The sequence below is a fragment of the Tyto alba genome, unplaced genomic scaffold, assembly GCF_018691265.1.
Source record: "Tyto alba isolate M040663 unplaced genomic scaffold, T.alba_DEE_v4.0 Super-Scaffold_42, whole genome shotgun sequence".
Taxonomy (NCBI): Eukaryota; Metazoa; Chordata; class Aves; order Strigiformes; family Tytonidae; genus Tyto; species Tyto alba.
Window position 1 is genome coordinate 19,643,163 of NW_024881318.1, and position 26,274 is coordinate 19,669,436.

A 26,274-nucleotide genomic window follows, 5' to 3' on the forward strand; every position below is an offset into this window, starting at 1 on the left:
CTCCCAGAATGTACCGGGGCGCAGGGGCCCCGCCCCCTTCCAGCCCCCGCGCACACGGGCCTGAAAGCTGTGACCCTGACGTCACTTCCTTCAGCGAGGTGCAGGCCGGGAATGCGAGTCGCGATTGGCCGGCGCGCGCCCCGCTTTCCAGCGTACTGGGGAGCAGGAAGCTGTTACTGGCGGAGCGGGCGCGGCGGGGCGAGGGGCTCCTGGCGGTGAGTACCGAGCGGAACCGCCCTCCCACCCCGCGGGGCGCCGCGCCGCCGGGCCGCGACCCGGCCGGGAATTGAAAAGGGATCGATTTAATGCGCGCTTTGATGACGTAATAAGGACTAACGAAGCGGCCGTTCTGCCAAGCGCACGGCTCCGGCCGGCACCGCCCGCGCCTCGCCCCCGAGGGCAGCCCCGAGGGACCCCCGCTCCCGCCGGCCGCCGCCCGCACCGCTCTCGCAGCGCCCGTGCCCGGCGGCCAGTCGGCGCTGGCTAGGCCTTCCGCCTTCTCCCGCTCCCGGGGACTCGGCGGGTGCTCATTGGCTGCGCTGGGTGGGGCGGGCTCTGCCGTCGCCATACGATTTGGCGGGTGTCGCGCTGACTGCCATCAGCGCTCGCCAATGGGGCCGCGGCCGGCCGGGGCCGGGGGGGGGGGGGGGGGGGGGGAAGGGGGAGGCAGTGGCTGGCCGCAGGGCGCGAGGGCTGAAGCCCAGGGGAGGCGGGCGGGGGGGGCGGTGCGCGGCCGCCTCGCCTCCTCGCTCGGCCAAATTTTTTTTAAAGGGGGGGGGGTGGGGTTGGAGCAAAAAAAATAGGCGGCGGCGTTCACGGGAACCCCTCGCTTCTATGCCCCCCCCTAGAAGCGACCGCCGCTGCTGTCCGCCGAGCCTCTGCGAGCCCCCCTGCCCCGAGATGGCCGCGGCGAGGTGGCGGGGGCTCGGCCGGCGCTCGCGCGGCTCCGTCACGTCTCGTGAATTGGGAGAACGCGGCCCTGTCCGCCCGCGCTCCTGCGGGGGCCGCGTAGGCGGGGGGGGACACGGCCCTAGTGCCGAACATGCAAGGAGTGCCTGCTGTAGTCCAGGAGGATCATAAGATGGCTTCCCTGCGGTACACTGGCGAGCGCAGACCTGCAGATCGGATGCATGTCACGTGGGGTGCCTCTGTTGTTGCAAGCCGGTAAGATTGGTTGGCTGCATCTTCCAAGAGAATGAAGGTAAACAACTGAAGGTGTCCAGTTTCTGCCACTTGTCTGTCAGCCTGCTCCGAAGTGGCAACTTGGATCGCTGCTGTCTGCCTTTCGTGGCTTCTTGGTTTTCTCAACTGTACCTTCCACTTCTTCATCCAAAGTAGTGACGCTCTTACTCAGTATATGGTGTCCTTATTGGGCTTTTTGCTGCAATATCGCTGAGTTTTTCTAATGGGAATACTCAATGAATGCTGCACCTGCATTTAGATGTGCAATAAATGCACACTTTTTTTACTAATTGTGTGTTAATTCATTACAGTAAACTATCATAAGTTGTGTGTTTTCTTATTCATGTATTTTAAGTGTTCTAAGAAATATTTTTAAAAATTTCTTAGATTACATAGGAGGATGGTTGCTCTATTTTGAGTGGGATTTTTGTTAGATATCCCTACAAGCACTCAGTTTGCAAGAAAATTGCATTTGGGTAGGTGGAAATCATGAGAGTTGGAGGTCAAAACTTTATTTCTTCTAACTTGTAAGAAATCAAGCTTTTAACTGCAAGTCTTCTGCCCATTTATGATGTGTCAGAATTGTGCAAGAAAAATTAAAACAGTGAAGTAAATGGCTGACAACTTCCCTCATGGTAGAGGAAAGGCAGGAGCTGCTGTCTTAGACCCATCATTACAGATGAGGTGAAGTGAATGCAGGAGCCGCACCCCACTTCCTTCTACCTCACCTTCCCCCTTGCCCACACAGGCTAGTCTTCTCTGTCCCCTTTAAGACCCTGATACGTATTTCAGCATCTGCTTGACAAAGCAGTGGTAGCAGGTGGAGCCAGACTTCCATACGCAGTTGCTTCTCTTCTTCCTTTTTTTTCGCTTCTGGCAAAGTGACTTTTCCATGGACCAGTTTTTCTGAGATGCAAAAATGAGTGTGTTTTGCAGTGAAAATAGGAATTTCACAATTTCCTTTTCTTGATGTCTGTTAATTACAAGAAAATAACTTTGCTTTTATCATAACCAGGTAGTTCTTCTCCCTACTTCTGTTGAACCACGTACACCCACCTGTATGTGTGTTTGTTATAAGTGAGGTAGAATTTACGCAGCCGCACAGGGGAGTTAGCAAGTGTGGTGGCATCAGCTGAGATGTGGTTAGTACGTGTAAGGAATGGTTTTGCGTGCAGAACTTCCCAATTTCAATCGCACACAGAAAATCTGCACCCAAAGTCAGGGAGCACCTGTTCTCTAGTTTCTTTTAGGACTCTGAAGAAAACCATTTCTTTGCTACGCTGGAAATTTCTGTCTCTGTATTCAATGTTTGGTTTGATACTAGCTGCTCTCCTGACTTTCTTCCTTTTGTCCAGAGTAAGTGCAACAGTATAGTGAAGGGAAGTCTCCTTTAAAATTCAGAAACCACATGCTCTTCAAAATGAGTTAGATTGTGAAAAGAAACAATATTTCTATGTTAATGTGACTTTCAAATATCTTCACTTTTTCTGGGATGTTCTCACTGTGAGCAGTATGAATGTGGGAGTTGAAGATGAGTGCTGCTGCACAGATCTGAAGTCATTTTGCCTGGAGTTAATTTGTGAAATGGTTTCTTTGAAGTGCTTGGACTCTCTTCCAAGGTTCTTTTGCATAAGCAGTAGTCTAACATCTGTGTCTCATCCACAGGCACAGAGTACTGCTAAAACTCTTCAGGTTTGAGAACCTCTGCAACTCCCACCTACAGCTACTTTTGTTGTATAGGGAAGGGAGAAAGGGCTGTGAGATAACAAGTATATGTGTCTTTCCAAAGGTTGACAAAGAATATTTCACCTTGCAGGGGGAGAAGTGTAAGTAGGCTAGGTGAACAAGATGTTATTTGCTCTTGGGTGTGACAGCACATTAGAATCCCTGGCAACACCTGTGTACTCAGAAGCTGAAAAAAAAAAAGCTTTATTACATTCTTATTTAAAGGAAGCAAACATCTTATGTTTACTGGATGAAAAATGTGACAAATAAGAACATTTTAAGAACTGTTCTTACACAAAGTGAATTGCTAGAATTGTGAGAAGTAACTGTGTAAAGATTTAGACATGCTGCTGAGGTATTCTTGAGTAGTTAGTTGTGGAGATGTTACATCCCTGCAGTATTTACTGTGAAGGAGGTGGATCTGTGCTGAATCTGTAGAATAAATAAATATGCTTACCCACTTTGACTGTTTTTAATGTATATAATTAAGGAAATATTCCACATCAGTAACCCTACCATTTCCTATAATCAGCTAAAATCAGGTAAACCTGTTAGCAAGACAGTTTAGTGTTTCTCTTGGTTTTGTAGTCCCTGAAAAGTGATAGTTAGTTCATGTTTGTGTACTAACCTGAGTGTGCACACTACTTACTGAGTGGCACAGTATCCTTACTCTCATACCACATCTCTTGCAGACTAGTCCTTTGGCCATGGAAGCTGAAGAAACAATGGAGTGTATCCAGGAATTTCCTGAACACTATAAAGTTATTTTGGATAGACTGAATGAACAACGTGAGCAGGACCAGTTTACGGATATCACTCTGATTGTTGATGGTACGTACAGGCCTGAGAACCGGTTGGTGTACAGGGAATGCTGAAAGCTGTGCTGGGAAACAAACCTTGAAATAAGATTTACTTCTTGCTTCTCTGGTATCTGCCTACTATTTTAATACATAGTTAAAATAGGGTAGAAGCACATACTTTTCTTTTTGTATGTGTGCTAAGTACTGTTCCCGTTAAAGGTTCATAAAGGATAAGGTGCGGTAGAAAAAATACACATATGTACACTGACATATATATATATATATATATATATATATATATATATATATATATATATAAATGATTTATTAATTCTACTAAAATAGCAAAACCCAGTTGTTACTTAGCACAACAAAAGCATACTCACACACATGCCATCAACCCCGGTGGATATGGTAGCACATGGTGGAGCATAGTCCGGGCTTGGAGATGGCAAGGCACCAATATTTAGTGGACATCTCCATGATGACAGTGTTGGCTGGAATCTGTTGCTGCACTGTGTCTCAGCTCTGGGTTAATGATGCACCCTTTGCATCCCGTCATGTAGCGCCAGTATGTGCCAGGAGGCGGGCAAAGCACAGCCTGAATGATGTCATGTAAAAGCACCATTTGCGCTGTAAAAGGAAAGGTGGTCATCTTGGATCCCCGAAGGTCGTGACTTCGTCCTCCCTCCTCTTCATCACCTACCCAACAGTGTCCTTTGTGGTTTTAGTGGCGCACAGCCCAGTTTCATAGCGTGGGTAGAGGTCTGTTCTGCTGCTTGCTTCCTCTAGTCTTTAACTTTCTTATGCTTTAACCTTCAGCTGTTACATCACATGTAGCTAAACAAGAATAGGGTCTTGTGCAGCAGTCATGCACATGGAGGCACAAGCAATAGAGACTTATTCCATCAGATACAGTCTACAGGTCAAAAAATAGTTTTTTGCTAACACAAACAGCTTTTCCCATCACTAACACATGTACTTAAGGATTAGTTTAAAAGGATGACAGATATAAGTGCTTATTATCACCTTAGAAAAGGTGGTGTCTGATAGATCACATAAGATTGCTTCTTATCCCAAACATGTCTTAGAACAGATGAGGACTTCAGGGAAGATAGTCTGTCCTAGTAGACACTGCCTTAGCTAAAGGAGTGCTACCAGATCTTTAAAAGTATAGCAAGAACTTACTTGAAGGAAAAGGGTCCTACAGAGCCCAGATTAGAAAAAAGTAAGCAAAAGAAGGAAAAAATAGCTCTTCAGGAATTGCTGTAGTTTAACTGTCACTGCTTGCACAAAACTTACCCTGAATGTTTGTTTCTGCTCTGGTATTACCAGATCCATGTATTGCGCTCAAAGCTGGTTTTATGTGCAGCTGTGTAGTTCTAATTCATGTTACTTCTCTTATCTTTGTCTCATGGAGCCTTTTGAATGTGTATGCCTGCACCAGGGAGAAGGCAGCACTGTGATGGGGAATATACAGTCTGGAAAACAGGAGGAACAGAGCAGAACCACTTTTGTTCTGCAGCAGTGTTTATGTTGACAGAAGTGGTGATAATACATCAGTCTGTAAGAGCAACAAAAAACAAGGAGGACCTGGATAAAAGCTGAGAGCTGAGCCCAAGACATACAGGAAAAAGTTTGCATAGGAATTTCCTATAATTCAAATGTCTGAAAAGAGAAACACTGGCGTGAGTGAGTCCTACAGCTGATGAAGTTGCAGAGCGTCAGCAGCAAGGGTCTACATGAGATAGGACAGGCTAGCTGCAGTAGTATCCCGTGTTACAAAGAGACATACTAAGTGACTATATGCTGCTGGAATAGGTTGGACACTCGTGGTCTCCCTTCTGCTTTTGCATTTACTCTGCACTATGAGTGAGGAAGGTATTACCCTAATCCAAAATTTTTGTCTCTCTTTGTAGGTCACCATTTTAAAGCTCATAAGGCTGTTCTTGCTGCTTGTAGCCAGTTCTTCTACAAATTCTTCCAAGATTTCACACAGGAGCCCTTGGTGGAGATTGAAGGTAATCTGATTTGTGCAAATAAAAACCTTCAGATTTGCGTGCCCAAGATGGAAATTAATCTAGTGTCCCTGGTGTGGGCTTATACATGCTTGGTCGTATCAGTTAGCTTTCTAGATCTCAGCTTTTGAGTTGTTCTGAGGCAGCTGCCACCACTGGAAATAAAACTTCCTTGAAGAAAAATAGAAAAAGAAGAGTCTTGAATTAAATCTTTTGGAAGAGAAAGTGCAAGGTTCTGTGGGTGGGTTTTTTCCCCTTTTTTTCCCATTTCTTTTTTTCCTTCCCCTCAATACATGGCTAATGGAGGTCAGGCAGACCCTGTATGTTTTTAGGACTACCAGTGTGACTTAAAATTTTTTTTCTTGATAACAACCATTATGGTCAGATGAAAAAGGCTGCCAGTGATGGCCAATGGCAGATGCCTTGGCTGGAATGCAAGAACAGGATAGATGTGGAGCAGTACTTGCCTGGTAGGAAGGGAGCAAATTCCTGGAGCACTATTTCAGCCTCCAGTAACTTGCTGCTTAGGGGTCTCTTGAGAGAGATTGTATTTTTGTGTTTACATTTATGCTTTTTATTATTCAAAGAGCTTTTTGTACATATTATCCTTCCTTTTATCTTTGATGCGGCATAACTCTGTAGTTGTTCCTGATTTGCGTGTTTCTATAATATACTTTATATTCCAACATGAGTCTTTTAAGAGTGTCATCTTCATGAAACTGGTAGCTACAGTATTGCGAGCAAAATGGTGGGCAGACAAGTGTACAAAATGCATCAGACAGGTAAGACTGAGGAATTGCTAAAAGAAACTCTTGTTTTTCTTGCCTGTATACAGGTGTAAGTAACATGGCATTTCGTCACCTAATTGAGTTCACTTATACAGCAAAACTAATGGTCCAAGGTGAGGAAGAAGCAAATGATGTTTGGAAAGCAGCTGAGTATCTACAGATGTTAGAAGCAATCAAAGCACTTGAAATCAGGTAAGCACATGCTTCTTCCCAATGCTGAAGTGTAGAGTCAGAAGAATCCTTTTATGAGATGCTGGAACCTCTTAAACTTGTGCGGGACCATATACTTTTCTACTATAAGATACAGGTCAGAATTACACATCTGAAAAATGAATGCCATGTTCTCTGGACTGGAACTTGATTACAAGCTACATTGCTTGTAAATGATGCAGGCATTACAGGGTTGTGACTTTTGGTAATTAACACCAGGTCTCTACTATCTGCCCACACCTGGCTGACAGCTGGGTGTGCAGTGATGATGTGCCTCAGGTAATTAGACCACATTAACAAGTTTGTGCTGGTGTTTCAGTTTCATGCAGCTTTCTGCTGTTTATGAGAGAACAAGCAGTGATCTTAACTTCTTGCTGAAAAATTAACCTCTCAAGCTTCTTGAATGGATGTAACTGTTCTAATCAGTTTTATATGGGTTCAGTACTTAATCAAATGTTGCTGTGGCATCTTTTATCCAGTACCAGAAACTGCACTTCATTGCCAAACTCCAACCTGAGAAAAGCAGGTGCCCTTCCGCTTTCAGAAAGTGCTGTCAGGTTCTCATTCCTTCTGCATGCTACACTGCTCTGCTTGTATGAAGCAGAGGGTAGGGCAGTAAATGCTCCCAGCATTACTGTTATTCATGCTTTCTCTTCTAGACCCACTGAAAGGTCTTTGCATTCAGGCTAAGGAAAGACTACTACTTCCTTTTTATCTCCTCTCATACACATTAGCCAAGAAGAATGGCATTGGCCCCAAGTTCCTCTAGTAGCCAGCTAACGTTTTGTTTAATAAAAACCTCCATGACATGATACACTGGAAACTTGATTTTCAACATCAGCATTTATTTCCAGATTAATTTATTCTGTCCTTATTTTGTGCTTATTCTGTGAATTGGCACTAGAGCTGAATAAGTATATGTATATTTTTTTTTAATAGGAAATATATGGGATAGTCCTACCCTCCAACCCCACAAACACCCTTTTTTTTGATATTATTAAGATAAAGCATGGTACCAACAAAACTTTTTTTTTTTCATTCAAGGAGGAAAAAAAAAAGCACTTACCTGTCTGCTTGAGAAATTAAAAAAAAAAAAACAAACTTGAAACTGAAAAAGTTTATTCTAATCAGTGTCACTCTGAGTCAGTGTACACTAGTAGAGCTGTTGAACCAGGATTAGATCCATCCATCGAGTTAAACTCTCCAGCCTGCAATTATTTCCCACTATTGTATAATGTTACGCAGTTTGTTGGTTATGCATCACTAGTAAATGCTGTAATTTTGGGGTTACAAGGAAAGAAATGTTCTGCTTTATGAATATATATGCAAGCCAGTCTATTCTTAGAGTTACTTCCACTGTTCACAGATTTTGAAGATTTATGTGAGGGTTTGGTTTTTTTTTTTTTTGTTTAGAAAGACAAACTTGAGTACCACTGTAAGTCTGTTTTCTCCTCTGCAGTAAGAGGGGAAAGAACTGCAATACAGTGCCTCAGTCACAACTTTGACTGAAAGGGGTAAGCTTCAGAAACTGGAGCTGAAGTAGAGATGATTATAGAACCATTTGTATAATGCATCTAGAGTTGCACATTTCAATCTAGACTAGAAAGAAAACAAACAGCTATTATTCCTTAAAGTGCAGTTGTGTTGTATGTGTGTATCCCCATTCAGCGTTTCACACAATGTGATCAAGGACAGTAATGTCTTCACTGAGCAGTTTATTCTTTTGATATGTGATCCTGGAGCTCCTTACAGTAATGTGCAAAGTAACTGTTGCCTTCTAGACATCAGAAATCCAGGCTAGATAAAACTAAGTTTAGCTGCTCTGTCTTCCTGTGACTGCATAGAGTAAGGTGCAATTTAATAAGCTGTATCCTGGGTTAGATCATTAGCCACACATCTTTGACATATGACTTACATGTACTGGGCAAAGTCTCATCTCTCCTATTACTAGAAAATGTGAAAGTGATAGGGAGTAGATTACATGAAACAATTCATCAGGCTGCAAGGATTCATCAGGCAGCTTATTCCTGTAAGCCTGATGTAAGGGGAAGATAGCTACTCACTTCAAAACTGATAATCAGTAGTAAAACCTCCAGCACATAAGTGCTGTGGATGATCTTGAGGGTGTGACTTGAAAGCACTGGCCCACTCAACTCTGTGAGATCCAGTTCTATCCCTAACGTCTTAAAGGAAGGGGGATCTGTGTGTGCATGATTCAGGGAGAATAGTTACAGAGCTGGGGTTTGTGTTTAAGCCCAGATAATTAAACTAGAATACTCTCTCTATATCCTAGTAGCTTTTATTTTTACCTTAGCTGTTAGCTGTGTGCTTTCCTGAAGTATGAAATTTTATAATAATCATTGTGTGAAATCACAGCTGTAGTGTCTTCTAACAAGCTGTAAGCACTTCAGGTGATTGTACATACTTCCAGAGCTTATGAGCTGAATAGCATAGGAAGGATTTGAATCTTATTTCTGAGTAGATGCAAAAGAACTCCTTCCTTCAGGGAAGTTTTCTTTCCAAGTACAGAATTTCACAAGTTTCTTGGGTAAACCTATGTCATTAGGTTAACTTGCCTTTCTTCTTGATAGGTGCTCTGTATCATTCAAGCGGAGCTATTTAAAACAGATTAGTATCATTATGTCAAAGTCTCTGCAGCTTTAACCATTCTATTTTACAGCTCTAAGGACTATAGATTAAGGACAAAGTAGTTTGATATGCACACAAGTTATGTGGCCATTCATGATTCAACTTATTTGAGAAACAGCTAGAGTGTTGGATACAGAAGCTCAGTATTAAGCAGGAATTGTTATGCCAGTGCTTATTGATCTTAACCAGGTTTGTGCAAATGCTTTACAGGAACAAAGATAATTCATCACCCTTAGAATCAAATCAAGCACAAGGTAAAAATAAACCAAAAAAGAGGAAGATAGCGGAAACCTCTAATGTTATCACGGAAACACTGCCATCTGCAGAATCGGAGCCTGTTGAAATTGAGGTTGAGATTGCTGAAGGGACGATTGAAGTGGAAGATGACAGCATTGAAACACTTGAAGAAGTAGCTTCTGCAGAGCAATCCATAAAGTACATACAAACAACGGGTACATCAGATGAATCTGCTTTGGCTCTTTTGGCAGATATCACCAGCAAGTATCGTCAGGGAGAGAGAAAATGCCAGATCCAAGAAGTTGATAGTGCAACTGATCCTTCATGCAAACAGGTAGAAGGTATTGAAATTGTGGAACTTCAGCTGTCACACATGAACAATTTATTCCACTGTGAGAAATGTAACCGTTCATTTAAATTGTTTTACCATTTTAAGGAACACATGAAAACACACTCTACTGAGAGTTACAAATGTGACATATGCAATAAAAGGTATCTACGAGAGAGTGCTTTGAAACAGCACCTCACCTGTTACCACCTTGATGAAGGTGGTGCTGGCAAGAAGCAAAGACCTGGCAAAAAAATACATATATGCCAGTACTGCGATAAGCAGTTTGACCACTTCGGACATTTTAAAGAGCACCTCCGGAAGCACACAGGTAGGAGTACTGCTATATTCCTGTCCTTGTGGCCTTGGCTCTAGCATTTTGGGTTTTTGCATGTTTTGGGAAAATAGACAATATGCTGAAGAAAACACGAGTCATGAGTGCTAGAAATATTCGTCTTCTAGTTACAACTAAAATGCTGGTTTGTCTTTTTGTTGCTTGTTCATTTGTTTTGTTTTCCATTGATGTTAACTTTTGAGGGATTGAGTTGGTTAAAAATAGGCACCTAAAACCAGAAAGCACTAATGAAGCTTCTCTCTCAACATCATTTCTTAAGGGCTGTTTCCTTCTTCAGAAGTACCAAGCTGAGGAGCTACTTTTATTTTCGCAATTCTAGTAGTAAATGTTTCTGTTGAAATATGATCTGAACTGTGAGCTTCAGTTGAACACAGTTTAGAGGGTTTCTTTATCTAGCAGAACTTCTGAGAAAATGGCTATTAATGCATTAGGCATAAAATACACTCTGAAATTTTCTCTTGTACCATCTGACTTTGAAAGTTTCACCTTTGCTCTTGACATCTCATCTATGATTTGATTTTTCTTTGTTAATTAGCACAGAAAAACATTTCTAGTGACTACAGTACACTTTTTTACTATGAAATTTGCCTCTGAAATCTGGATAGCATCTTTTGAGTACAAAATGAGTTGTGCTCCTTGTTTCTTCTTTATAATATGGGAGGTTAAGATGCTACTTCATCTCACTGAGAAGTCTACTATCTGAACAGGTACTGAGCATGATAAAGATAACTCTGAATGTGAAGTATATGTGGTCCTGATCTTCCAGATGTTTTTGTTTAATGTCAGTCATGAGTCATCAGTAAAAATTAAACAGGGTGTAGCAGCCCTATTTCTTTTGCAGCTTCTTATTGTTGTTAAAGCCTTTAATTCTAGTTTCTTTGTATCTGTGTATGAGGCTGCTGAATATCGATGTATGACACTGTCCACTCTATTCCAAATAGCCTCTTAAAAGTTCCATTTATAAAGGCTTTGGCAAATCCCTATCCCCTCTGAAGCAGGGAGCGTTTCTCCGTTATGAGCAATCCAAATACAAGTTCCTTATCAAAAGGCTTTTCAGATAAAAGTTTGTGGCAGATTAAGAGAGTAACTCAAATGTCACAATACATTGGTTGCTGTTGTGAAGAAGTATTTTGGGGACAAAGCAACTGTGGTTGAAACCTGGCTGGCGGCCAAACACCATGTAGCTACTCGCTCACCCTCCTCTGCCCTGAGGGATGGGGGGGAGAGTTAGAAGGGTAGAGATAAGGAAACTCCAAGACTGAGATAAAAACATTTTAATAATTGAAATAAAATAGAATAACAATAGTAGAATATACAAACTAGAAACACACAGTGCAGTTGCTCACTACTCGCTGACCAGTGCTCAACCCATTCCTGTGATCCCAAAGGAGAGAAAATCCTAAAACCACAATTCTGGAAGAGAGAGACCCAGCTTCCTGGCCCAACCCTCATCTATATACTGAGCATGACATTACATGATAAGAAATATTTCATTGGCCAATTTGAGTCCATTTTTCTGGCCATGTTTCCTCCCAGCTTGTTGTGCATCTGCACATGGGCAAGACATGGCAAGTCGAAAAGTCCTTGATTTCTTAGCAACATGGAAAACATCAGTATATTATAAACATCCTTCTCATATCAAATCTCATACTGAATCTAAAACCCAGCACTATTCTAGCTATTAAGAAAAATTAGCTCTATCCCAGCTGAAACCAGGAGAGCAACTTAGCATATCACAGGAGGTGCAGAGTACTTTCTAAATATATATTGATGCAACAAGTATAACACATGAAATCCTTCTGGTTTAGCATTTTGTAAAACTTTGAGCTTATTTCAGCCGAAACTAGGACCATGTGTATGTGAGAATTATAGGCTACTTGTGGACTTCTTTTGAAAAGCTAATTAGGAACTTCTGAGTATCTTTATTTCTGAAAATACAGGTTTATTGACTTTCCATCTCAGTAGTCAATAAAAGCCTGCTTTTTCAGGAATGCAGTAGTTAAACTAGCTAGGATAGATTCTTATGTTATTCACTGAATTGTCTCAGCCTCTTTTGAGGTTCATTAAGCTCTTTGCTTCAGCAGTGATGTTGGTGTCAGTACCTTCACAGATTAAGAGTCAGACTTTCAGAAGAAACACAGTGTTCTTAATTTTTGTATGTTAATTTCCTTTAATGTTACTGTTTGTGCATGATGAAATTACTAAAGAGAGGCAGTAGTTGTTCCCTGTTACTACTTGATGACAGTAATAACAATATACTACTTTGGATGTAAAAGAGAAAATTACCTGATTCCAGCCTCACCTGCTGTTGTCCTTACCTGCCTTCTATGTCTGATACCAGGTTTGAAATGAAGTGGCCAAACCAAAAGGGATTTTTATCTTCCTTGTGCCCATTTATGTCCCTGTGTGCTTTCTCTTCACTGTATTGGCGTGTGGGGGGGTGGTTTGATTCTTTGTTTGAATACTGCTGCATTGTTATTTTGTGGTCATTCAGTGCCAACTTCTTTTTCTAGAGCTCAGTTTCCGCTCTCAAGCATAAACAGTTGTTATTCTTGAAAATAAAACTTTATTATTTAAATACTTGCTTCTTTAATGCTTCACTTTGTATATTTACTAATGTTGATTCTTTTATCATAAATATTAGACAAAAAGAGAGAATTAGCTGCTATTTCTTTAAGATATTCCATCAGAATAGTAATCTGATTTCCATGAAAAACCTAAATGTACCTTAAATGGCACTGATAATTGTTACATTGTTTTTTTTCTAAATCAGGCTTAGGACTCTACATTAGATTTTTGCCCTTTTATCTATCAAATAAAGCATACATAGAATGTGTTTCTTCTGTAGAATAATCCAGTTAGCCATGCCTTTACAGCGTATTTACAAACCTACACGAAAAGGAGAAAGGGGAAGAGAACTGACTGGTTTTATATGCTTACAAATCCCTGTATCTGTCTTAACAGGTGAAAAACCATTTGAATGTCCAAACTGCCATGAACGTTTTGCTAGGAATAGCACTCTCAAATGTCATCTGACGGCCTGTCAATCTGGAGCTGGAGCTAAAAAGGGAAGAAAAAAGCTCTATGAATGTCAGGTGGGTAATGGAAGTAGCAGTCTGAGAGTACATACCTCCTTCCTGTGCTGTGGGAGTACTGAGCCGGAAAGGCAATGAGAGTGACTTCTGTCTCAAAGAGCTTCTTTTACTAAAAATAAATAGAAGGATCACATTCAACCACAACATACAGATAAATTCTTATATCTCAGTAGTTCCATTTAAAACATGGCATTACTGATAAGGAGTCTCATAATAGTTATAGTCAAAGAGATTCTTTTGGGTTGGTAAATATTCATCTGCATTTTACTGATCTTTCTGCTTCCTTTTCAGGGTTCTTGATGCACTGACCTAGGTCTTTACTGCTTGTGAGCATGCTTCACTAAAGTCCAAAATAAAGCACTACTTTATTTCCTATTTTACTATTCTTCTGTTTTATACCCAATATATTGACTTTGGAAAGTCATTCCAACTTACTATGGCAATCTGTAACATCTTTTAAGCAAATATAAATGCTGTATATGGATAGCTAGAGTACTTGGTCACTCTATGTAACTGACATTTGAAAACCTGTCCAGATAAATCTTATGTAGCTTTTAAAAGCTGATTCTGAAAAGCTAGAAAATACAAGAGTTGAGATTGGTTGCAGCATTTTTATATTTGCCATTTTGCTGCCCCACTGCTGTGACAGTCTGAAATAAGAAGACACCTCTTTTTGCTTTTGTCATTGCCCCCTCACTCTCTTTTCCCCTCCCTTCCCCCATTAATGCTCTCACCTTCTTCATTTCACAGAATGCCTGTGGTTTGAGGCTAAATTGGGTTGTGTAGTGAAGAAAACTGCTAGATACTGGCTTTATTGGTTCCAAAATAGAGAGGGATCTTATTCACAGAAAGTATTGAATACTGCAGGAGATTAATTAATCTTGTATTGCTAATCAAATAATTTAATCAGAAGTTTCACTGATGCTGTTACATCATTTAGTTGTTATGCTAGTCTGAAGTTAATTCTTGGGAGCATACCCTCGATTTAAAGCTAAGTTTCTTCTGAATGTGAGAATTACTGTATAACACAAAGTTGTACCTAGTGGCTTCACTGAACATACTGTTTTGTCTTTGTGACTCTTTGGTCTAATCGCTTTGTGTCATGGCTTTCTACATTGATACCATATCCTCTCACAGATGTTGTGAATGTGGATTAGTGTCTCTTCAGCCCATGGAAACTACAGCAATTATTGGATAATTTTTTCTTAAATTTAGTTCTAAAGAGAAAAATTAGCACAGTATTCAATAAATAGAACTCGGCTCACTGAACAAAGAGGAGAAAACAAAATCGTACCTCCTTCATGAGCACTTTTGGTGCTCTTTGGTGTATGTCTTGAGTACTGAATTAGGGTCCGTGTGGCAAGAATAATAATTATGTGCTAGGGCATTACCAGTAGGCATTACCTTTATGTATGAATAAGTAATTTTAAGTCCTTATCTGCAAGCTGTTTTTAAAAGAGTATGTATAACTTCTTTCTAAAGTGTGAGCCTGTGGGGGAAAAAATCATGGCGCTAGCATCACAAACCCATTTTAACAGACTTCAGACAGCAAAATGGAGATACTTAGCTCCACTACGCAGACCTGTTCTTAAGTTAATTAATCCCTGTCAGATACTCCATCATCTTTCTGTGCTGTTGCTGAAAATTAGGAGAACATTCTGTTTCAAAACTATTTGCCAGCAGTGAAGGGGTGTTGAAGTGTGTTCTTTGCTGCTTCCTGCAGCCGGGAACATTTGCATGGACAAAGACTCCTGAGCCTGTTTCTTTGATCCAAGCCTGACTCTACCCCACTCTTCTCCCTCTTCTACCCTGGCACCTCAACCCTTTCTGCAGTTCCTGTGTGTTGTTTTCAGGCCACTTATCTCAATGCCAGCTGAAGAGAAGGAAGTGTGCTCATGTGCTTTGTGAAAATAGTGTGTGTGCAGTTGAGGCCGTACTTTTAGCTCAAGAGAATTAAAGGGAGGGAGTTTTAAGAGAGTTATGCCTGCTGAAATCACTCAAGTGGTTTTTTTTGAAATGGCAAAATGGGAGAGTTCAGTCTAGCCAGTTAAACATCACAATGCCATGAGCAAATGAAAGCTAATAAAGTTGGCTAGTAGTACTACATCTAGAACTTCAGTAAAAGGAGAGTTTGTATTACACTTTAATTGTACAGTATTATTACACAAAGAGCTTGCCACCCAAAACTCTGGCACTAAACATTTATTGGGGCATGATACTGTACATGAATTTCATGTAAAATTAAAATAAAAACACTTTCAAATGCTGTACTGATTAATAAGTTTTGTAGGTATCCTGTGTATGCACAACTCGGAGTAGCACCCTGTTTCTTAAAAAGAAGTAAATGAATACCGGGTCTTCTGTTCATCTGAGGCTGACTTCTCAGTTTTTAACTCTAATGTATATGGGTTTTTTTTAATCCAAGTAGCAAGAAGCTACACTACGTGAAGCCATGATCTGAAATAGGCACTATACTTTGTCATATTTCTATTGGTACTGTTTAACATACTGTATCTTTGGTTTCAGGTTTGTAACAGTGTGTTCAACAGCTGGGATCAATTCAAAGATCACTTGGTAATACACACGGGTGACAAACCGAACCACTGTACCTTATGTGATTTGTGGTTTATGCAAGGCAGTGAGCTGAGAAGGCATCTCAAAGAAATGCACGATATTTCAGAACGAATAGTGACAGAAGAGGTTCTTCCAGTGGAAGCTGAACCAGTAACATCAATGACTATAATAGAACAAGTGGAGCAAGTCCATGTCCTACCAGTCATTCAGGTACAAGTGGATCCTGCGCAGGTAACTGTGGAACAGATGCACCAGGATCTCATACAGGACAATCGGGTGAAAGGCACACAGATGGAGGAACTGCAAGAACAGGTGCAAATTAGTTACTTGGAAGTTGAACACATTCAGACTGGACAAGGTGCTGAAGTTCATGTGGAGCAGTTACATGTTGAGCACATAAATCAAATACAGATGGAAGAGGTACAGGCAGAACTTATAGATGAAACAGACCTCGAACAAGTAGAATATGGAAGTGTTGATCAAGGAGAAGCACAAGAAAAGGAACCTAATCAAGTAGAGGATGCAGATAAGGAAGATTATGAACAAGCTGAACACTTAAAAAGTCAACAATTAGTGGACACGCAGAATGTAAAGGTGGATGACTAGGACAAATAACCACACTGTGCAGGTTTAGGAATGAAATACCAAATTATTTTTGTTAACTTTTACATTGGTTTTTGAACTGTTAGTGGTCGCCCTTCCAATATGCTGTCTTTAGGAAGCTGGACAAGTGGACCAAAAAAAGCTTTCTTCATGTACAACTAAACTTCTCTCATGTGAAGAATAACTTTCCCATTCGTGTGATACCATGGAACAGAAACTACCACAGACATGGACAGCTTTGTGAGGATTTTAGTAATGAATAGCTTGTATCACTGTTATACCATCCCTGGGTATATATAAGAGTAACTTCACCTCTTTTTCTCTTGCAATAGAAGCAAACTCTTGTTATAGATTTATAGGGTGTCTGTGGCAGAAAAATCAGTAACATCTGGCGGGTCTAAGTGGCAATTGGGTACATGTGAATTTTCAGATCAGACTGTTTTCTGTATTCTAACAGTGGTCCCTAACTTTCCGGCTGGGGATAAAACATTGTTGCTGGAGGTCTCTGAGCACAAAAATCCTGTGCCTTTTCAACACTGACTGGCTAAATTTCCACAAATTTCCTAGAGTGTTCAAGAACCTAGTTGAGTAAAAGGCAATGTAGGTAGCATTATAATGCTTTATATTTTTGCTTAAAATTATCAGCTACTGATTATTTTTTTTTTGCATTACATTGGGAGGTGTGGACCTGGCAGAAGAAACAGATTTCACATGGAGGTAGCAGGACACTCTAAAAGGGACACTTTAAAATAGGAAGTACGCTATAGAATATGTGGTAAACATGAGCTGGAAGAAAAATACCAGCAGATTTCTTTTATAAATTGTCATTTTTAAAAATTAATGTGCTTAAACATAAATATATAGAAGACTTGTCTATATGGTATCAGGTTTTTGTTTTTTGAAATGAAATTCTGACGACACAAAGATGTGCTAAACATAAAAGTAAAAGCCATAGGTATGAGTGCTAAACTGTGGATTGAAATGTAGGAGTGTAAATAATTTAATCAATATTAGATAATAAAACAATACCAACCATTAAATGTTGCATTATTTGCTTCATCCAGTGAATTAGGAGCAACTTCAGTGACTGGCAGTTACTGTGCCAGCTCCCAGTGGTAAGAATCAATCTAATTTTTAATAAGATTAATAGCTCCTTACAGTAAAGTTAATTTGTTTAAAAAACAGTTGTCTAGCTCTATGTTCAAGGATGCTAGGGACTTCTAGTTATCAATTATTGCCTTGAGATTAGAGGTGCTCCACACTTCTGGAAAACTTTATTTTCAAAGCCTTAACTGAAGGGAGGAATTTTTGCAAGGATGTTCCCTAGGTAATCCTGTAGATACTAGTTAAAATCAGGCTTTTCTATTCAGACTTCTCCAGATGCAGAATTATTTCCTGGGATTTGTGCTTTTATTTAGTCTCATTCAAAATTATTCTTGTGTTTCACCATAGCATTTGAGAAACTGTTGCAAAATGAACATGGATCTCAATTAAAATCTTAATTTGATTAATGTAACTTGCATTCTTTTTTATGATGTTTTGTGTTTTCTGAGATGCAAGTAATATGTGATGAGATTCTGTGCAGGGGAAAGAATGTGGCCCAATGTTAATAATGGAAGTAAAAGTTGGCTATTGTATTTATACCTGGCTTCTGATAAGAAGCTCATCTTTTGATAACACAGGGGGGACGGTCCTACTTGCTTAGCTGCATAACGCTAGCTTATTTGTGCATATAGATGCAAGAGCTGTATCTGCGGAAATAGACAAGCTGGGTGTGTGTCTAACCAATTAAACTAACTTTTAGTTAATTTAAGTCCAATGTAAACTGAGCGGTCACGTGGTACTGATAGCAGGGCTGTGGCTTGGTAAGCACAGTTCAGCAGTTTTTGTTCTGTTTGATCTCCCCTTTTCAATGACAGTTCATTAATTTGGTAGGAGAGAAATGATGTTCTGCTGTTGTGCCCCCAGTGCTGTCTCATCCAGACTCCTGCTGGGCCTGGGGGGGGGCATGTGTTTTGCCAATTGAGGGGGTTAACACAAAGGACACAGACACCAAGCTAAAGAAATGGGCTTATTTTACTTTAGTTTAAAGCAGCAGAAAGAATAAGTAAGGTAATGCACCTAGACATTACTGTTTAAAGCAGCAGAAAGAATAAGCAAGGTAATGCACCTAGTCATTACTCCATAAAGCTAGCTATAGTGATTAAGAAAGATACATCACCAATTGCCCTCATACTTTACCATCATCCTTAGTGAGGCATATCAATTTACCAGGTATCTCCCGTGCATATTGTATAGATTTGTTTGTTAAACTGTACAAAAGCCGGGCCCTCTCACAGCACAGACGCAGACCCCACCTACGAGTGGACGCCCTGCGTGGGACTTCCCATTGCCGGGAAGGGCTCTCCCACCCTTCGCTGTGACGGGGCTCCCCCGCTGATGCACGGGTCGGGGTGATGGTAGAGTATGAGGGCAACTGGTGATGTATCTTTCTTAATCACTACAGCTAGCTTTATGGAGTAATGACTAGGTGCATTACCTTGCTTATTCTTTCTGCTGCTTTAAAGTAAAATAAGCCTATTTCTTTAGCTTGGTGTCTGTGTCCTTTGTGTTAACCCCGTCAATTGGCAAAACAGCATGGTAGGACCATGAGCAATCCCCTCCTCATGTTGAGGGACAGAGTTAAAGGCTCTCCTCAAGTAATAACTCTGCTAGAGACCCCTTCCCTTTGCAATGCTTTCTTCCCTATAACTTCCTTCCCAATTGTCTGAAGCCCGCATTACTCCCACCAGTGGCCTGCTTTCTGCAACAACTGATACCAAGGGAGTCAGAAGCTCTGGCTGCTCTCTGGAACAGCCACCTTGCCGTCCTCTTTCTGACCCAAGTGTCTGTATGACACACAGACCTCTCTGAACTCTGTTACCCACACATCATTGGAGGAGTTCTTCCCTCTTAAACACATATATACTGCTGGTCCCCAGAGCCCTGTGTTAATGCAGCTACTGGTCTGTAGCTTGCAGTGGGGCAGTGTGCGGGGTGAATGCTTGAATTTATGCCAGATTAAACTAATCAACTGAAACAGTGGGGTCTAGACAGTGAGAAATGGGAAAATGGGAATGAACCTGGGAGGTGTGTCTGGATATAAAATAAAACTGAGCATCGCATTGAGACCAAGATTAGAGGTAGACTTGCAGATTTATGTGATATTCATGAGAGGCCATAAGCTATTTCTTGAAACTAGAGCGGGGAGGGGAAAGGGAGCTGATTGATAGTTTGATAGACACTGATTTATTCAGGCAATATCAGAAAGGACTAGCAATTGGTTTGGGTTTTGTTTTTGTTTTTGTTTGTTTGTTTGTTTTGTTTTTTAGAAAACAGTCTTGTTTCATCTGCAGGCTTATGATGGTGAAATAGGATGTCAGTCCTAACTGAAGTGGTCACTAGATGAGCATCATGCAGCTTCTGCTTTGTTTTGCCTGCCTGCAGTGCAGCTTTTAATTAGCTAATGGTGCAAAATATGGTACTCATAAAAATTCTGTAATTCCGTATTACTCCCAGTGGGAAAACATTTATAATAGATGTTTAATTTGGTTGTTTATTTTCAAGAGTTGAAGTATCCCTTCTATAGGGACTACCATGAAAATGTAATGTGCAGTTAGATTTTGTTGCTGTTAAACTGTAGTGGTTGCTGCTAGCTGATAATTTAAAAATGAAAGTGAGCTATTTATAATGAAAATACAAATAATTTGTAGCATGTCAAACAGCTGCCGTCTCAGGCAGGTACAGCAGAGGCTGGAGCCCCCCTTCCCTGACTCACCAGCTGAGAGCTAGTTCAGCTTCAGTCAGGGCTGGACCTGACTTCGTGAGTGTTGTCTGCATCCTCCCCACGGCTTTGCGCACACGGGGAGACGCTCGTGCAGCTCCCTGCTACTTTCTGCCTGGCCGGTTTTTCTTCTAGCTGGAGCCTGGACATCTGTCTGCCCGCGGGGGCTTGTCTTTCCTATTCCGTTAAGTGAGGGCTGGCAGCCTTTTGAGGAAATAATTTGTACCGTTTGAAGAGCTGAAGCCGGGCAGGGGGTGCAGCTTGTGGCTCCTGGGCTGCGTGTCGCAAAGGTGGGGACGGGAGGCCCCGGGGGTGTTAGTGGGGTGTGGGGGGCTGCGCCCGGCTGCCGGGGGCGGGAGCTCGGTCCGCCGCCGCCGGAGCTGTCCAAGGTTTGGCGGCAAGGGCGGTGGCGGCGGCCCCTCGACCCGGGTCGGTCGCCGGCCCCCTCAGCCGGGGCGGCCGATCCCCTCAGCCGGGTGGCCGGCAGCCGCGCAGGCCCCGCCCCCGCTGCCGGGGGCACGCGGCGGGGCGGGCAAATGGCGGGCCGCCTGACAGGAGCAAATGGCGGGCGGCGGGACGGGGCCGCGGCGGCGCTGAGGCCCGCGATCCGGGGCTGGGCGGCGGGAGCGGGCGGCGAGGCCCTGCGGAGCCGGGGCTGGCGGCGGCGGGAGGGAGCCGGCTTACAGGTACCTGCTCCTCGCGCCGCCGGGGCTGGCGGCCGTGGCTGGGGAGCTCGGCTCGCCTTCCCGCGCTTCACCGGGGGGCGGCGGGGCTGCGGGCGGGCTGCCGCCGCGGCGAACCGGCCTCCACTCCAGCCTCTGCTTATGCTGCTGGACGACTTTTAACAATTTCAGTAACATATCTGTCGCCGCTGTTTTAATTTGTGCGTTAATCTGCCTATACGAAGTGTACTGACTAAAAGGAGTTATTTTTCTCGCTGAACTTAACTGGCATAACGTCCCACATTTTTCTAATTCTGACCTTTCCTCAAAATACTCTAAATAAAATACAGTGTAAAAAATTCCAGTGGTAACTCCAGCCTGTGCGGGGCGCAGAGGCTCTCGCACCCCGAGGGGCGGTGTCATTGTGGGTGGGCTGCCATTTAAATTACTTAAATGCCGATTATTTGAGAGACACTAGAGTTTCATCTGTCTGTCTCCTCATGATAAGGCTAACTGGAGCCTAAAGCCAAAATATTTTCAGCCTAAGAAATGCCATATTGTGTTTAGCATACAAAATATATAACCAATTCCATGGAAGGAGCCAGGACATGCTTCAGTATTTTCTGGGTTGGGATATTATTCCTTATATAGTGTAATCTGTTCATATAGCTTTAGAGTGGCTGGCACAGTTACTGTCAAACACATAACCGGGCAAGAAATCTGTTGTTTCTGTACTTTTTCCTTTAAGGATGTAAACTGACATTTTAATTGATTCACACCAAATAGATTGTTTGACATCATGGGTACACATGATTTCCGGTGTATTTAGATTGTCCCCCACCACAAGAGGAAAACTAAAAACCAGTACTCATTTTCAGGGAGAGAAGGGTGTTTGTGCATGTGTGTGTAAAAAACCTGAATTTAAAAAAAAAATATTGTTGTGTCAAAAAAGGGTCTTACAGTACATACATAGTATTTCTGTATGCGTAAAAGAAACAAAACCAAAACCAAACCAAACAAACAAAAAACAACAAAAAAAAAAACAACCCCCCACAAAACAAATCAAAACAACAACCAAAAGAACCCAACCAAAACTATTTTAAAAATATGCTTCTATCAAAAGGGGACCTAAATTACATAAATTACATACTTAGTATTTTTTCTTGCACTGGATAATTTATTTTAAAATATTTTCTCATATCCGAAGCAGTTCCAGGGGCTCAGCAATCCCATGGCTGTTAATGAGCAAATAATTTGGTTGAGTTTATTTTTCCTGACCTCTTAAATTTATCATCCACCTTCTAGTGCCTTTAATTCAGCTGATACATCTTTTCTAAATAATATCCCACACAAATAGACGTGAGGACCTCGGGATTTTAGTTAGTCCTAGAGAACTGGTCTCTTTGTGAATTGGGAACTATTGATGCCTGAATACACTGGGTTTACTGTTCATACAGTTACTTGTTCAGGATCTTTTGAGCGTGTTGTTTTAAAAATTACAGCTTCTGGGGTACTTTAAAAAATGTTGTCCAGTTGTGGGGTCCTTAGTTTCGTTATATGAAATACTCAAAATTATTTTGTAAATGTCGTGGTTTGGTCCTGGTTGGCAGCCAACCACAATGCAGCAGCTCTCTCTCCCTTCCCCTCTGTCAATGAGAAGGGACAGAGAGCCAGGCTTGGGGTTCGAGATAGGACTGGGATGGGGAGAAAATTCCCCTTTATGGTCACGAGCAAAAGGCAGACTTGTTAGGGGAAGAAAAAAACCCATATATTTATTACAGACACTAACAACACAGAGTAGGACAGTGAGAAGCATTTCCACATCTTGAGAACACCTTCCCCCCACCCCTCCCTTCTTCCCGGGCTCAGCTCTGCTCCCGATATCTCTACCTCCTCCCCCAGTGGCGCAGGGGCAGGGAATGGGGGGTGCAGTCAGTGCTGCCACTTCCTTCATCTTCGGTGAGGGGAGTGTCTGGAACTTGTTCCTCCTGCTCCATCGTGGTCCCCCTCTCACAGGAGACAGTCCTCCACAAACTTTCTCCGACGTGAATTCCTCCCATGGGCTGCAGCGTTCCCCACACTGCTCCATCATGGGTCACTTACTTCCTCCGACTGGATTCCCTCCCACGGCTGCAGCCCTTCCCGAGCTGCTCCGGTGTGGGACACCCCCACATGCTGCAATCCTCCCAGCACTGAATTACAGCAGCGGGGCTACCTTTTCCCATGAGACCCCGGCCTTCTTCGGGCACAGAACCTTGATCAGGAAAGAAGAAGCCACAGGCCATAAATCAATGTCTGCTCCACCATAGATCTTCATGGGTGGCAGGGGGGGGCCGCCCTGCCATCTCCCCACAGGATACAGGGGGGTCTCTGCTCCAGCACTCCTCCCCCCTCCTTTCTTCCTCCGTTCCTCCACTGACCTTGGTGTTCACGCAGCTGCAGCAACTCCTCCTCACAAGTCCCACTGCCCGTCACCACGTCCCTTCTTAAATACGTTATCGCAGAGGCGCAGCTGATGGGCTCAATTTCCCAAACAGAAGTGGAGCTGACGTGGAGCTGGGGGAGCTTTGAGAAGCTTCTCACAGGGGGCCGCCCCGATAGCCCCCTCCCCTGCCACCAAAAAACTCCACCACTCACTCAACCCAGGACAGTAAATTAGCATAGGGCCTGCACTATTACAAATATAAAAAATTCATTATAATACATTCTGATCTAGTGACTCTGTTTTGAAGGCAATTAAGTTGTGCTGGAAAATAATTGGTTGCTTGTATTGTAGCCACATTACAATAAACTGATCGATTAGCCCTTTGCTGAAAAGGTCTTTTCTTTGGGTCCTGTAGGTTGAACTTCATGGTGGGATTTTTCTGGACTCCACTACTGGGGAAATTAGATGCTCTCTGGCGTGGAGCGGTTGCATGTTCCCACTCCATGAGATACAGCGCGCTGACCCTGGCAGACACGGCATCGTGGCAGCTGTAGGGCTTTGCCTGGGGAAACACAAGTGTCAGAGGTGGTTGCAAGATATATGTTCAAAAGGTGCTCTTTGGGAGGGGAGCTGGAGTTTTTGCTCTTTATTTTGGAGGTGAAGTTACAGTGGGGTGGGGAACGTAACAGATGAGAGCACATGAATCTGAACCATACTGACAAGCGATGGGTTTAGCTCCTTACAGGTGGAAACACCACACAACTTTTGCGTGGCCAGTCTTGGCCTCTGGTATTATTCCAGAGCCTGAGAAGTCAGGATTGTTTGCTTTTTTTCCTGATTTTTACTGTGAGGCAGGGAATAAACTTCAACCGTTGAAACTCCTGGCTAACACTGAGAAAGTTACCAGCATGGCTCCTCTGTGTGTTTGTAAAAAAGTAGTTCTTTGTGCATAGACAGCTCTCTTTTAGGAGACTTGGCAAATATTAATTAGCTCAGCCTCTGACTGTTCCCATAAAGTAGGCAAATGGCTTTTCTTTTGCTTTTTTAAGGAATTCTGCAGATTGGTAGTAGTGGAACTGAAAACACTGCCCAGCTTCCTGACTTTCTTTCCTGAAGCATAAAACCAAAGAGTCTTCTCATTGCAAGGAAAACAAGTTATTGAGAAAGATAACACCAAAATAGAAATCAATGTGTCTCTTACTTGAAATATGAGAGGACTCTACATAATGTGGGAAGCACAGGGTAATAGTCACTTTATTATATTTAGAAAATAAATACATATTTGCACACTCAGTATCCTGGAAAATTAATTGGAATATGCTAATATTTTCTAAGAAATTACACATTTCAGATAACATCCAAGGTTGTTGCATTGCTTCTAGCATTCATTCACAAGATGACCCTCTCTTTCGTTCTGGTTGTGAATTGGTATTTTAAGATGCAGAGGTGGAGATTATATTGATCTAGATATCCGCGATGAAATCACTGTGAGCATATCTGTGCTAGTGATAAATCTTGTTAATGCTGCGTGGAGACAGATCTGCTCAGAGAGTATTAGTGGGATACATTTTCTACTGGTTGTCATGACAACCATAAATCCACACATCTGTACAGCGGTGTGTTAATCTGTGCAGTTTAATCCAGTTTCCAAATTAGATCATCAATATTGAGCTTCTAGATAACAGCTGATTTAAATGCTCTCCATTTCCTTCTCTTGAAATAGTGCCTGGAGTCAAACCGATGCACCTCCAGTCTTCTAGGAAAGGCACAGTGTTAAATCATGGAGCAATTTGTTGCTGTAATAGCAGTGTATGACTTGGCTCTGTGTCCCAAGCCTGGTGTTTGCCAGGTGTTTATAAGTCATTGTTCTCAGTCTAAATTATTATGTCATTTATGTTTTAGAGTTTGTATCAAAAGTTTAAGGACTCTTTAATCCCTCATTAAAATAATCTGGTTATTACACTGTGCAACAATGAGTGCTGATACTATAATGGCTTTTAAAGCTTTTGTTGCAAAATGAGAAAATATTTAAACTGAAAGGAAGTTAGAAAATGTTAATATTTTCTGCAAGTCAATTGGAGCATGCTTGAAAACTCATCTGGCACTGAACAATTCAGGAGAACTGATTTGAGTTGATCCTCAGTTACAGATCCCTCTTCTATGATTTTGCAGTTAGTATGTTATTACTTCCATAGTTTGTCCTATAGTTTGCTGAGATGTACTCGTGAACTTCAGTGTTTGTGAAAGCTTTCATGAAGTCAAGGTAACTAGGCCTGGTTCATGCAAGCAAGGTGGCCTCTTTGAGATGCTGCATTTGTGTCGATTGACAGCCACATCCTCCACAGTAGGCCCATATATAATGCTGTTTTCTGTACAGCACAGTTGAAAGAATCTACTTTTTCAAGTTCTGGAGGAAGTCATTGTGCTGGCAGTTGTCTTCTCTGCCCTGCTAGGCCACCATGAAATGGGTTAATTCTGGGCTCAGAGGGACAGCATGACATTGTGCTAATCATCACGGAGGAAGAATTCCCCAATGATTCTCATTTTTGGTTTCGTTTTTATACATGAAAGAATTGTGCAAGCTATTTTTTTCTTACTGGCTACAGGTTCCACAGAATCCTCAGTTAGAAACTTGGCTTTGCAGAAGTCAAATTGAAGAGTCTCTGCCAGCTCATGCTCAAGTCTGGTCCAATATTCAGAAGATAAAAAAAATTACACTGTAGAATTGAGCCTGGTGCTCTGCTCTTAAATAGAGTTCCATTCCTCTGGCCAAGCATGTCATAATTGTACTGAAGGAGAG

At 42.1% G+C, this 26,274-nt stretch overlaps 2 protein-coding genes across 5 annotated transcripts in view; both read left to right on the forward strand.

The window, feature by feature from the left end:
• The first annotated feature begins 106 nt into the window (after positions 1-106).
• On the forward strand, positions 107-17,604 carry ZNF131 (zinc finger protein 131). Of its 4 annotated transcripts, XM_032992885.2 has the most exons (8): positions 740-1,201; positions 3,600-3,738; positions 5,627-5,728; positions 6,561-6,705; positions 9,583-9,943; positions 10,046-10,268; positions 13,257-13,387; positions 15,914-17,604. In XM_032992885.2, the coding sequence occupies exons 1-8, from the start codon at positions 1,196-1,198 to the stop codon at positions 16,565-16,567; spliced, it is 1,761 nt and encodes a 586-aa protein (XP_032848776.1). In that variant the 5' UTR covers positions 740-1,195; the 3' UTR covers positions 16,568-17,604. The 4 variants fall into 4 exon arrangements, with proteins under 4 accessions (XP_042660708.1, XP_032848776.1, XP_032848761.1 ...); XM_042804774.1 differs by lacking the exon at positions 740-1,201 and adding an exon at positions 107-215 and having other exon boundaries at positions 9,583-10,268; XM_032992870.2 differs by having other exon boundaries at positions 9,583-10,268.
• Positions 17,605-20,800: 3,196 nt separating this feature from the next.
• The window catches only part of NIM1K (NIM1 serine/threonine protein kinase), a 28,930-nt gene continuing 23,456 nt past the window's right edge, over positions 20,801-26,274 (forward strand). The window contains exon 1 of the mRNA XM_042804402.1: positions 20,801-21,073. The gene's annotated coding sequence lies outside the window, so the exon portion shown is untranslated. The remainder of the gene's footprint in view (positions 21,074-26,274) is intronic.